Source organism: Phacochoerus africanus, chromosome 8, assembly GCF_016906955.1.
Source record: "Phacochoerus africanus isolate WHEZ1 chromosome 8, ROS_Pafr_v1, whole genome shotgun sequence".
Classification (NCBI taxonomy): domain Eukaryota; kingdom Metazoa; phylum Chordata; class Mammalia; order Artiodactyla; family Suidae; genus Phacochoerus; species Phacochoerus africanus.
This window is the reverse complement of record NC_062551.1, coordinates 54,806,190-54,817,797: the sequence shown is the minus strand read 5'-3', so window position 1 is coordinate 54,817,797 and position 11,608 is coordinate 54,806,190. Positions and strand designations below refer to the sequence as shown.

Here is an 11,608-nt window from a genome sequence, read left to right as displayed (position 1 = left end):
CTTCCATATGTCTCTGCTGCAGCCAAAGAAAAAAAAGTGCTGTCAGCATTTTACTCTTGTCAAGGTAATTATGTTGGAAGGTTGGAAAACACACGTCCATGAGGATGAGGGGGGTTTGGGTGAAGTAAGCTGGTTAAGACGTGGGATAGTGGGGGTGGAAACGAGAACAACGTCCTCCAATGCAGTTTGTCGATATATTTCAAGGAAAAAGGGTGCGTTGCTTTGCACACACAGCAGTATCACTATATTGTCACATTTATCTTACCGATCTCTTTTTTCTTTTTGATTTGCTGAATGTTTTATGGTGTTGTTTCTTTTGGCTGCACCTCCAGCATATGGAAATTGCCAGGCCAGGGATCAAACCCCCACCATAGCAATGCCAAAGGCACGACAGTGACAACAGTAATCTGCTGCACCACCAGGGAACTCCTTTGCTGAACCATTTTATTTATTGAGGTATTTTTTTACTTTTTAGGGCCACACTTGTGGTATATGGAAATTCCCAGGTTAGGGGTTGAATCTGAGCTGCAGCTGCTAGCTTACCGCACAACCATAGCCACAGCAACTCAGGATCTGAGCCCGGTCTGCAAACTGCACCAAAGCTCACACGGCAATGCCAGATCCTTAACCCACCGAGCAAGGCCAGGGATTGAACCTGAATCCTCATGGATACTAGTTGAGTTTATTACCACCAGCATATGCCACAACAGGAATTCCTGCTGAACCCTTTGAAAACAAATCCCCCAGGAGTTCCTGATGTGGTGCGACAGGTTAAGGATCCAGCATTGGCTCTGCAGTGGCTGGGGACTTTGCTGAGGCGTGGGTTGTATCCCTGCCTGGGAACTTCTATAAGCCTTGGGTGTGGCTAAACAACACCACCACCACCCTGCCATCTAGAGTTCCCATCGTGGCTCAGTGGTTAACAAACCTGACTAGTAACCAAGACGATTTGGGTTCAATCCCTGGCCTCGATCAGTGGGTTAAGGATCTGGCGTTGTCGTGAGCTGTAGCAAACGAGGCTGGGATCCTGTGTTGCTGTGACTGTGGCTACAGCTACGGCGGCTACAGCTCCGATTGGACCCCTAGCCTGGGAACCTCCATATGCCACAGGTGAGGCCCTGGAAAAGACCAAAAAAATATATATATATATATTTCTTAGTCTGGTCAAACACTTAAATCCATGATCAAATTTATCTTGGAGTTTCTGTCATGGCTCAGTGGTTAAGGAATCTGACTAGGAACCACGAGGTTGCGGGTTCCATCCCTGGCTTCTCTCAGTGGGTTAAGGATCCAGTGTTGGCCGTGAGCTGTGGTGTAGGTCGCAGACGCAGCTCGGATCTGACGTGGCTGTGGCTGTGGTGTGGGCTGACGGCTACAGCTCAGATTGGACCCCTAGCCTGGAAACCTCCATATGCCACAGGTGCAACCCTAGAAAAAGACCAAAAAAAAAATTTATCTCAAAATGTCTTTTGTGGACTTCTCTTGTAGTGAAGCATGTTAAGGATCTGGCACTGTCACTGCAGTGGCTTTGATTGCTGTTGTGGTGTGGGTTTGGTCCCTGGCTTGGAAATTTCCACCTGCCACTGGCAGGGCCAAAAAAAAGGAGGAAAAAAATCTTTAAAAGGCAGAACAACAAGCCCAAGAAATAGCAAAAAGACAAAAAAAAAAAAATAAGTGGACTAAAGAGATGCTTGGAACTATGGGGAGAATTTGACATTTATCTTCATTTGTTATTTTATGCATCTGTTTATTCCTTTAGAGGTTTAATGTAATTTAATATGCAGGGTGAATGTCTTCACATTTCTTATCAGACATTATTATCTTAAAATGTCTTAATATTTCACAGCTATTAGAAATCAAATCCAGAATCCTGGCAAAACGTTTAAAAGAAAAAAATTTTAAAATATCACTATATATATCTATATATATATATATATTTTTTTTGTCTTTTTGCCTTTTTCTTGAGCCGCTCCTGCTGCATATGGAGGTTCCCAGGCTAGGGGTCCAATCAGATCGGTAGCCACCGGCCTATGCCAGAGCCACAGCAACGTGGGATCCGAGCCGCGTCTGCGTGCGACCTACACCGCAGTTTACGGCAACGCCAGATCCTTAACCCACTGAGCAAGGGCAGGGACCGAACCCGCAACCTCATGGTTCCTAGTCAGATTCGTTAACCACTGCACCACAACAGGAACTCCTATCACAATATATTTTAATATATGTTTGGATAAATGAAGGTAAATTCTCACAAAAGAGAAAAGATCAATCAAGTTGATAACTCAGTGATGATTTAATTTATCACTTTAAACAGGGAGGTAAGAGCCTAATATATGTCACTATAGGATCAGCTAAATTTTTTTGTTACATCCATAATATAGGTTATAATAGGACATCTTAAAAAGACGAAAATACATAAATACATAAAATTTTAAAAGACAATGTATACTTATATGATTTGATGAGAAAAAAGTTTGAAAGCAACGTTAGTATAGTAGTCGTATTTGTGAAAATGAATATTATGTGGTAAACTCAACATATTTTAGGGAAAGGATTTTAGAAGAAATATTTTTACATTCCGCACGATACACTTTCATGTACAAACTCATTAAAAACAATATTTTTATGATTCTGGAAAATAAAACACTTCATCTTTCTTTTTCTAATAACAGAAACAACCCTCTCGTCTGGTGGTTACTAGGCAACGCTCGCCGGACCAAACCATCCCCAAGGTTTGGGGGGGGGCAGAATGTCGTTTTGATTTTGCTCTAAGGAAGGTTGCTAGGGATTCGTCCTGCGGCCGTCTTTGAGCAGGGCACAGCTGCTCAGCCTTAGAAGGAAACTTGGACTGAGTCGTGGGCGCTGCGAAACGCCAGGCACTGGCGCTATCTTTGAGCGGGGTTAGTGTTTACAGCTACAAAATGGACCTCTGAACCAGGGTGGTTGCTAGGCAACGCCCTGTCACCGTCGCCATCTTTGAGTGTGTCCACGCTGTTTATCAATTACGAATGTGAAACGTACTAACCTATATGATGGTTACTAGGCAACGGCCTTGATGCGGTCACTACCTCCAAGCCCAGCACTTCGTTGTGTTTATTAACGAAATAGAGGGAAACCCGTTCAAAAAGCGCCTACGAAACTTCGGAAATAGAATTAGCCGCCATCTTTGTTCGGGGTATTGTGACTTCCGGCTGGGGCGGAAGAGCCTAGCGGGATTCGGGGGAAGTGCTGGAATAGGGCTTAAGCGATGGATTTGAGTTGGATGAAGAAAGCGGGAGCCTAGTCCCCTTCCAATCAGCTGCCCATCTCGCCCTTTGGCGGCTTTGGACTGCAGCCCGATTTAGTGTGACTACGGGCATGCTACAAGGCGGGCACTGACTGTCCCCACGAGGGGACTGGAAGGCGGGTTTCCAGATGGGGGAGGAGGGGACCGAGGGCATGGTACATCTGCTATGCCTTGCGACATCCAGCGGGGTACCCTTGTTTTGCAGGAGCAGCCGTGGCGGCGCCCCCGCCCGCCAACAGGTGGGGCCCGGGCGCCTGGCTCTGTGAAATAGATATAGAAGGGGTTAGAAACTTGGACTCTGGGTCTTCAAACCCGTAGGGGCTGGGGAAGATTCAGAGTTGCGTTTAGAGGGTCCAGAGTGCAACTGACCAGGGATCCTGGTTCCCTGAAGAGGAGTGGCCAGGGCTTCTAGAGAGAGGAGGGGGATGAGGGCCTCAGTAACTTGTTCTCGAGGAGGGGATTGGAGTCTCCTATCTAATGTTCCCTTCTTTCCCCAGCTCCCATTCTCTGTCATCGGTTCCCTCAATGGAGTTCACATGTTTGGGCAGAACCTCGAGGTGCAGCTGAGCTCTGCGAGGACAGAGGACACAACCGTGGTGTGGAAAAGTTTCCATGACAGGTCTCCAAGCCATATCCTGGGGACAGGGCCAGGGTGAAAACCCCTTTTAAAGATGACCCGAGACCATCCAGCTCTTTACCTGGCTGTGGACTCTTTGTTAGTTACCGTCCCAATCCCTGTTTCTCTCTCTCTCTCTTTTTATTTTGTTTTTTTCAGGGCTGCACCCGTGGCATATGAAGGTTCCCAGGGTAGGGATCCAATCGGAGCTGTAGCTGTCAGCCCACACCACAGCCACAACCACGTCAGATCCGAGCTGTGTCTGCGACCTACACCACAGCTCACAGCAACGCCGGATCCTTAACCCACTGAGCGAGGCCAGGGATAGAACCCACAACCTCATGGTTCCTAGTCGAATTCATTTCTGATGCGCCACGCTGGGAACTCCGAACCCTGTTTCTCAGCATGAGAAGCACGTTTTGCTGGGATGTGATGTGGCTGACATCCAGGATCAAAGGCAGACCCTACTCTGCTCCCTGCCTGTTTCCTGGGCTTGGACTCATGTCTTCCTTCTCATCTTACTTGCTCACAGCATCACGCTCATTGTTCTGTCATCTGAAGAGGGCACCTCGGAGCTGAGGCTGGAGAGACTACTCCAGATGGTGTTTGGGGCCATGGTGAGACTCCCCAACCCTCTTTCCCAAACCCAGGAATCTCAGGGCTCAGCATCCATCTCCCTTAAACACAGGAGTCCAGACCCCCAGCACCCTCCTCTGGCAGCCAGGAACCCTGACCCTCAGTCCATCCTGCCTCGGACTAAGGAGTGGTCTAGATACCCATTCTCCTCCTCCCTCAGACACAAGAATCTGAGTCCCAGCCCCTTCTCTCTTATTCCCGTTGTCCAGGGCCCCTATTCTCCTGTGTGGTTCTTCTAGGTTCTTCTTGTGGGACTTGAAGAACTAACCAATATCCGCAACGTAGAGAGACTGAAGAAGGAGCTGAGGGTAAGCCTGCAGGATGACCATGAGGATGGAAAGTTAGGATACCTGGTCACTGATATTTGGGAACTACACTTCCCAGAATCCCCTGGGGCAGACTTACCCTGTGGGTTCCTGGGCTGCTTGGTTGTCTGACACCTCCTAGCTTGGCCCTTCAGGGCCAGTTTTCTGAGGGCGAGGCAGCAGATCTGGGTGGCACCTGGGTCCTAGGCTCCTCCATTTTCCCTCTGCTAGGCCAGTTACCACCTCATCGACAGCTTCCTGGGGGACTCAGAGCTCATCGGGGACCTGACCCAGTGTGTGGACTGTGTGGTTCCTCCAGAGGGGTCCCTGCTGCAGGTACTGGGAATGCCTTGTAAACTGTTAAAGCTGTCCTTCTGGTAGTTCCTGTCGTGGCTCAGCGGTTAATGAGCCCGGCTAGGATCCATGAGGATGCGGGTTGGATCCCTGGCCTCACTCAGTGGGGTTAAGGAGCCGGCATTGCCATGAGCTGTGGTGTCAGTTGCACATGCAGCTTGAATCCCGTGTTGCTGTGGCTGTGGTGTAGGCCGGCAGCTACAGCTCCGATTCAACCCCTAGCCTGGGAACCTCCATATGCCACAGGTGTGGCCCTACAAAGCAAAAAAAAAAAAAGAACCCCCCCCCCCAACTGTCCCTCTGGCCCTGGCTCAGTTTCCTCATCCTCTGACCCCTGGGCCCTTGCTCAATCTCTTTCTATCCTTCTGGCTTCCAGTCTGACTCCCACCTGATCCAGAAGGATCTTTCTACACTCAGAGCTGACCATGCCCCTGCCCTGGTCACAGCCCTTCCGTGGCTTCCATCAGCCCCGGGACAGGGTCCCAGCCCTTTGGCTTGATATTTGAGGACTTGAGGAATCTGACGCTCATCAACCAGCTGGCCCTAGTGCCTACTACCTCCACAGGCACGCTCTCTCTGCTGCCCCATGGCTCTCTCAAATCCCAACAACTTCCCAGCTTCCCTGCCCTGGCACATGCTGTTCCTTCTGCCTGGCGAATCTCTAGCTACCATTCCTTAAATATTGCTCTTGGTTCAGCTGGCACGGCTGCCTCCCAGCAGCGTGACTCTTGGCAGGTGACTTGACCTCTCTGAGCTTCAGTAGGTCATAGATTGCACCTACTTGACACGTAATAGAACTCTGTAAACCATGGCTGGAGGTCCCTGCTATGGCGCAGTGGGTTAAGGATCCAGGAGTTGCCGCAGCTGTGGCATAGGTCACTGCGGTGGCTCGGATTCGTTCCCTGGCCCAGGAACTTCCGTAGGCCGTGGGTGCGGCCAAAAAAGAAAAAAAAAGAAAAAAGAAAGTAATAAACCAAGCTGCTGTTGTTACAATTATTAGCCTCAGCAGGACGTGTCAGGCTAGGTAGCAGTCACGCTACCTGTTTAAAATTTCATAATTTGACTTGGGGATTTCACCTGTATGTGAAGGTGAAGGAACTCAGGCTTAGGGTGACATGAGCATGGTCACTAGGCAAGCTTTGAGTTGTATGCTGGTCTCTTCCCACTCCTCACCCACCTGGGAAGTCACTGTCGCCCCTGCTCGCCATTACTCATGTCTCCTGACCCGCAGTCAGCCTACCTCTCTTACCCAGGAAGCCCTCTCTGGGTTTGCCGAGGCCGTAGGCACGGCCTTCGTCAGCCTGGTCGTGTCCGGCCGAGTGGTGGCAGCAACAGAGAGCTGGTGGCGGCTGGGGATGCCGGAGGCTGTGCTGCTCCCCTGGCTGGTGGGGTCCCTGCCGCCGCAGGCCGCTCGCGACTACCCGGTGTACCTGCCGCACGGGAGCCCGACGGTGAGTTGAGTGGGTGGGGCGAGCAGGCCAAAGGTGAGGCCCGGGAGGAGCGCGCCGGCAGCGGCGGGACCTGGGGGCCGCCCGAGGGGGCGGGGCTCGCGGCGGGAAGGGGCGGGGCTTCGGCTAGCCCATCTGTGCCCGGCTCAGGTTCCTCACCGGCTTCTGACCCTGACGCTCCTTCCGGGCTTGGAGCTGTGTCTGCTCTGCGGGCCGCGCCCTCCCCTCAACCAGCTGGATGCACAGGTGAATCCGGGCCACGTCCCGCTTTCCCCCTATTTCACCCTCTGCCCGCGAGCCCCGGCGGGTCTCGGCACCCTGGCCCGGCGAGCGCGCTCTTGATGCGGGACCCGCCTTTGGCCACGCCCCTGGACCCGCCCCTCGTGTGGACCCCGCCCCCTTGGGCTGCGTTCCAATCACCTTCACCCCGGCTGGGCTCTCCTTTCCCTCTTCGCCCGCCCTTCCAGGCCTCGCCTCTTCCAAGGTCCCCTCCCCTGCTCCCCGCGGCCGAGCCGCCTTCCCGACCTCACCCACCCCGCCTTTCTCGCTGACCACGCCCCCTGCAGCTTCTGGAGCGCTCGTGGCAGCCGCTGCTGGACCCGCTGCGGGCCTGCCTGCCGCTGGGACCCCGAGCGCTGCCCGGGGGCTTCCCCCTGCACGTGGACATCCTCGGGTAGGGCTGGGACCGGGTAGTGGGCTGGGGGCGTCCTCATCCCTTCTCCCCTGGCCATGACACACCCCTTTTCCCCACAGGCTGCTGCTCCTCCACCTGGAACTGAAACGTTGCCTCTTCACTGTGGAGCTGTCGGGGGATAAAGGTGACAGAAGGCGGGGCCGGGAGGGGTGTGGGCTGGGGAGGGGCTCTCGGTTACCCCCGTCCCTCTTACTCCTTCAGAACCATCTCCTGGGCAGCGGCGGCGCCTCCTCCGCTCCTTCTACACCCTGGTCACGGCCACGTACTTCCCACCAGGTCAGCGGCGGGCACAGCACCCGCTTTGCATGCGCAGGCTGGGACCCCGAGTCCCAGGCCTCACGAGGTGGGGGTAGGCTGTGGGGGTGCGGAACGTGGTAGGAGAAGCCGGTAGGAATTGGGCAGGGGAGGAGCCAGGAGGTCCCAGCCTGCAGGTTGGGTTATCCTGATTTAACGCTGAGACCTCATCTCCTGCCAAGTGCTTTTCTGTGTATTGCCTCGCTTCATCCTCATTAATCAATAATCAGTCTCCTTTTAATCATCATTCCCGTATTGCAGACAAGGAAGCAGGCTCAGCTAATTAGCATTAAATCCACGATTCAAACCCAGGCGGCCTGGCTCCCACATCCACACAGTCTACTCTGAAAGTACAGGCTCTGCTGAGAGTCTTGGGTGGAGGAGGGGTGGGAGAGTCCACAGAGCCCAGGTCCTGATGGAAAAGTGGTTGCCTAGAACCTGTGAGGCCCAGTGAGACGCAGGAAGGGAACTAGAGCAGAAACTCAGCCCCAGAGGGGACTCTGATGAATGTAACAAAATGGTGAAAAGCACTGGGCTGTGCGACTCCACCTACCCCACCACTTCCCACGTGTAGTTGGGCCGGGTCCTCTGGAGGGTCACCAGGGAAGCATCTCCTGCGCATCCGTGATCTGTACTGCCAAGGGGATCGCCAGGAAAGTGGGGGACGGAGGCTGGGTAGGAAGAGGGCAGAAAGTCCGTGACCTCTTAGGTCCTGACAGCCGGCTGGAGCTGTGGGGCTCCCCTCTGTCAGGAGTCAAACTTGGGCCCAAGATGGGGGAGACTCCCATGCAGGTTAGCACTGGTCACCCCAGCCCTCCCTGTCTTTCCTTCAGAGCCCGGGCAGCCAGAGAAGGTGGAGGAGGCGGTCCACCAGGCCCAGGTGCCGAGAGCCTGCTACCTGGTGTCGGGGCCTGAAGAGCCGGGCATCGGATGGCGGCTGGTGGCCCTGCAGTTGGGGCCACGGCGCCTGCTGCTGCTGCTGTCTGCTCAGAGTCCCACGCACGGGCTTCGGGGCCTGGCCACCCACACCCTGCATGCCCTCACCCCGCTCCTCTGAGCGCCAGACACAGACATGCACACGGGGCTATTAGCGTCTCTCTGTTTATTCGCTCACAATAATACACAGCCCCTGGACAGGGAGGGGGCAGGAGGGGCTACCGGGGGGGGGGGGGGGAGGAGGAGGTGCCCACTTCCCTGGCCCCTCTCCCCTCTGTGCTTAGGGGGGGAAAAGGGAGGAAGGGGGCTCCCCCTTACCCCCCAGAATGTAAACAGCAGATGAACAAAAATAAAAATACAAAAGGCTGGAGGAAGGTCCTAGGCATCCCCCCACCCCAGGGTCTTCCCTGTCACCAGCGGAGGTCCCCTTGCTGCCCCATCCACCACAGCTGCCTCAATCCTGGGGGCTGCCCGGCGCCGGCATCCCCGGGGGCAGAGTCCAGGGCTCAGAACTGCTGGGCCAGCAGCTCACATAGGTGACGGGAGACGGGCTCCTTGCTGGTGCGCAGGGTCAGCCGGTACATCTGGTGGGGACAGGGGGACTCAGGGAGGTGGCAGAGGGATGGTGCAGGTAGCTCCTCCCCCAAGAGAAGGAGGAAGAGGGGGATACAGGGCAGATAAATGATGAGAGAAAAAGGATAAAGGGATCAGAAAGGTGACATAAAGGACCGAGGTGACAGGAGGTACAGGATGAAAAATAAGAGAGGTCAAGAAGAGTGGAGAGGCTGTGGGGAGATGCAAATCAGGGAGGATGGAGAGACAGGAGGGGCACGGGGACACATGACTTAAAGGACAGAGTGAGGCAGGAGGGGGGGGTGCAAAGAACACAAAGCAGGGGCCTCCCAGACCACCACGCACCTGAGCCTGGGCGTTGGGCTCCAGCCGCAGCAGACAGCCCACCTGCAGGGCTTTAGTCTGGATGATCCCAGCCCCCACGAAGTTCTCAGGGTTGGGATCCACGTTGTCCAGGAGCGCAGAGCCAAACCCCAGGAGCTGGGGAGGATGCGGGTGGCCGTCAGAGGATGCCCGGGCTTTGTTAGCTCCCAGACAGTGACACACCAAGTCCCCCCAGACCCTCCTTCACGCCTGGGGAAACAAGCTCAGAGAAGCTGAGCGGCCGCCGCTCCCCAAATCCCAGAACTTGAGAGAGGTGGGGCTGGGGTGTGAGCCCGGTAGGGCCTCTCCTGTCTTGCCTGGCTCACCTTGGCCTTAGTGACCTCCGCGTCCATGGGGTGGTTGGCTTTGAAGATTTTCTGCGCCTCCTGTTGGGGTCTGGGGGCCGGGAAAGGTTCAGGTGGGGGATCGGAAGCCCCCGCCCCGCCCCGCTCCGCCCCGAGGGCGGCCCCGGCCCCGGCCCAGCCGCCCGCGGCTCACAGGCTTAGCTGCTTCCAACGCTGGAAGAAGTCCTGGGCCGCCATCTCCGTCGGCTGGAAGAACTTGTTGATGGTCACCGGGAGCTTCAGGGTGAGGGACTGGGGGGCGCCCCCATACCTGCGGGGGGAGACGCGCGGAGAGCGGCCTCGGGTTAGGCCACGCCCTCGCCCGGAAAGCCCCGCCCACCAGCCAGCGCCCCGCCTCCCGACTCACCGGAAGCGCACGGACAAGAGCGGGGGCGTCAGGAAGTCCCGCAGACACTCGATGTTGAGCACCTGCTGCACCTGCGCCCCGCCGTCCACCTGCGAGGCCACCCGCTTGGTCTGCACGGCCAGCTGTGCCGGTGGTCAAGGAAGCCAGAAGCGGCACGGGACGGGGTCTTCGCCATAATCGTTCAGAACACTCAGCCCCAGCCTGCAGGCCTCTGAGAGTCCCTACCCTGCCGTCCCGGTCTCATCCTCCAAGGCCCGGCTCCACACCAAACCAGGGACCCACCCCGCTAGGTGCCTCCTCTGACTTTCCATATTGGGCTCAGATGCCTCCATTTCTGCAGAGGTCACGCCCGTAGTGCAACTGGAGATCCTCTGTGGCTCTAAAGGCTGACCCGGGTTTGAAGCCCAGCTCTTACCACCTTGGTGACAGTGGGCAAGTCAGTTAACCTATCTTAGCCTCATCTGCAAAATGAATGCAGTGTCCTCAGCATTCAATGAAATAATCCAGCATGAGTGCTTGTCAGTCTGTTTGGCACGTGGTAAGTCCACAGAAATAGTGGTAGTTATCACCCTCTGCCTTTATGTCAACAACCCAAAGGCAAAGGTGTCCCTGACTCCCCATCCAGCACAGATCTGAGCCTACAGGGGCCATATGGAAATTTTTTTTTTTTTTGTCTTTTTAGGGCCACCCGGGGCATATGGAGGTTCCCAGGCTGGGGGGTGAATTGGAGCCATAGCTGCTGGCCTACGCCACAGCCACAGCAATGCCAGATCCTTAACCCACTGAGCGAGGCCAGGGATTGAACCTGTGTCCTCAAAAATACCAGTCAGATTCGTTTCCGCTGAGCCACGACGGGAACTCCCTGGAAATGTTGATGAATTAAACAAGAAACGGAAAATGTCCTCGGATTGGGGGCACTATCCACTAGTTTTCCAGCTGTGGGAACTGAGCACCAGAGGATGGGAGAGAGGGGACTGACTGCTCAAGCACTTCCTTTACGACAGCCACCCTGCCAGGGCTTTCCAACCACACCGATCTTCAAAACAAGCCTGGGAGAAAGAAGAGGAGAATCCACACTTCACAGAAGGGATAGCAAGGCTCAGAGAGGCCAAGGGACTGGCCCAGGGCACACAGGAGAAGGCCCCGGTCAGCATCAAGACCCCTAGGCCTGGCTAGCCAGGGCAGGAAGGGCTGGGATCATGGGTGTGGAGCCATGGGACGGGGTCAGGGGGTTCCGGAAGCAACACCTCCCGCATCCCTATCACATCACGGTCGCCTCCTGTGCCGGGAGAGAGGCCCGCCCCACCTGACAGATAACACCAGATCTCAGAGAAGTACCATGTACTCAGGCTCTGGAGGAAGAGGGCCCAACAGGGGTCTGGAACCAGGGAACCA

General features: G+C 55.3%; 2 protein-coding genes across 5 annotated transcripts in view; one reads left to right on the top strand and one right to left on the bottom strand.

Annotated features, from left to right (window-relative positions):
- Positions 1–3,072: 3,072 nt before the first annotated feature.
- FUZ (fuzzy planar cell polarity protein) lies at positions 3,073–8,936 on the top strand. 3 transcript variants are annotated; one of them, XM_047790122.1, is made up of 11 exons: positions 3,073–3,172; positions 3,781–3,902; positions 4,432–4,516; positions 4,775–4,843; positions 5,072–5,176; positions 6,448–6,645; positions 6,793–6,888; positions 7,209–7,315; positions 7,396–7,460; positions 7,538–7,612; positions 8,464–8,715. In XM_047790122.1, the coding sequence occupies exons 2-11, from the start codon at positions 3,820–3,822 to the stop codon at positions 8,685–8,687; spliced, it is 1,107 nt and encodes a 368-aa protein (XP_047646078.1). In that variant the 5' UTR covers positions 3,073–3,172; positions 3,781–3,819; the 3' UTR covers positions 8,688–8,715. The 3 variants fall into 3 exon arrangements, with proteins under 3 accessions (XP_047646078.1, XP_047646076.1, XP_047646077.1); XM_047790120.1 differs by lacking the exon at positions 3,073–3,172 and adding an exon at positions 3,181–3,522 and having other exon boundaries at positions 8,464–8,936; XM_047790121.1 differs by lacking the exons at positions 3,073–3,172; positions 7,538–7,612 and adding an exon at positions 3,181–3,522.
- AP2A1 (adaptor related protein complex 2 subunit alpha 1) overlaps positions 8,718–11,608 on the bottom strand; it is a 37,694-nt gene continuing 34,803 nt past the window's right edge. For both annotated transcript variants that reach the window (XM_047790117.1, XM_047790118.1), the window contains 5 exons: positions 10,214–10,337; positions 10,001–10,117; positions 9,829–9,898; positions 9,485–9,619; positions 8,718–9,150 (listed from right to left, as the gene is read on the bottom strand). In XM_047790117.1, the coding sequence (XP_047646073.1) occupies positions 9,073–9,150; positions 9,485–9,619; positions 9,829–9,898; positions 10,001–10,117; positions 10,214–10,337 (524 nt within the window). In that variant the 3' untranslated portion in view covers positions 8,718–9,072. The remainder of the gene's footprint in view (positions 9,151–9,484; positions 9,620–9,828; positions 9,899–10,000; positions 10,118–10,213; positions 10,338–11,608) is intronic.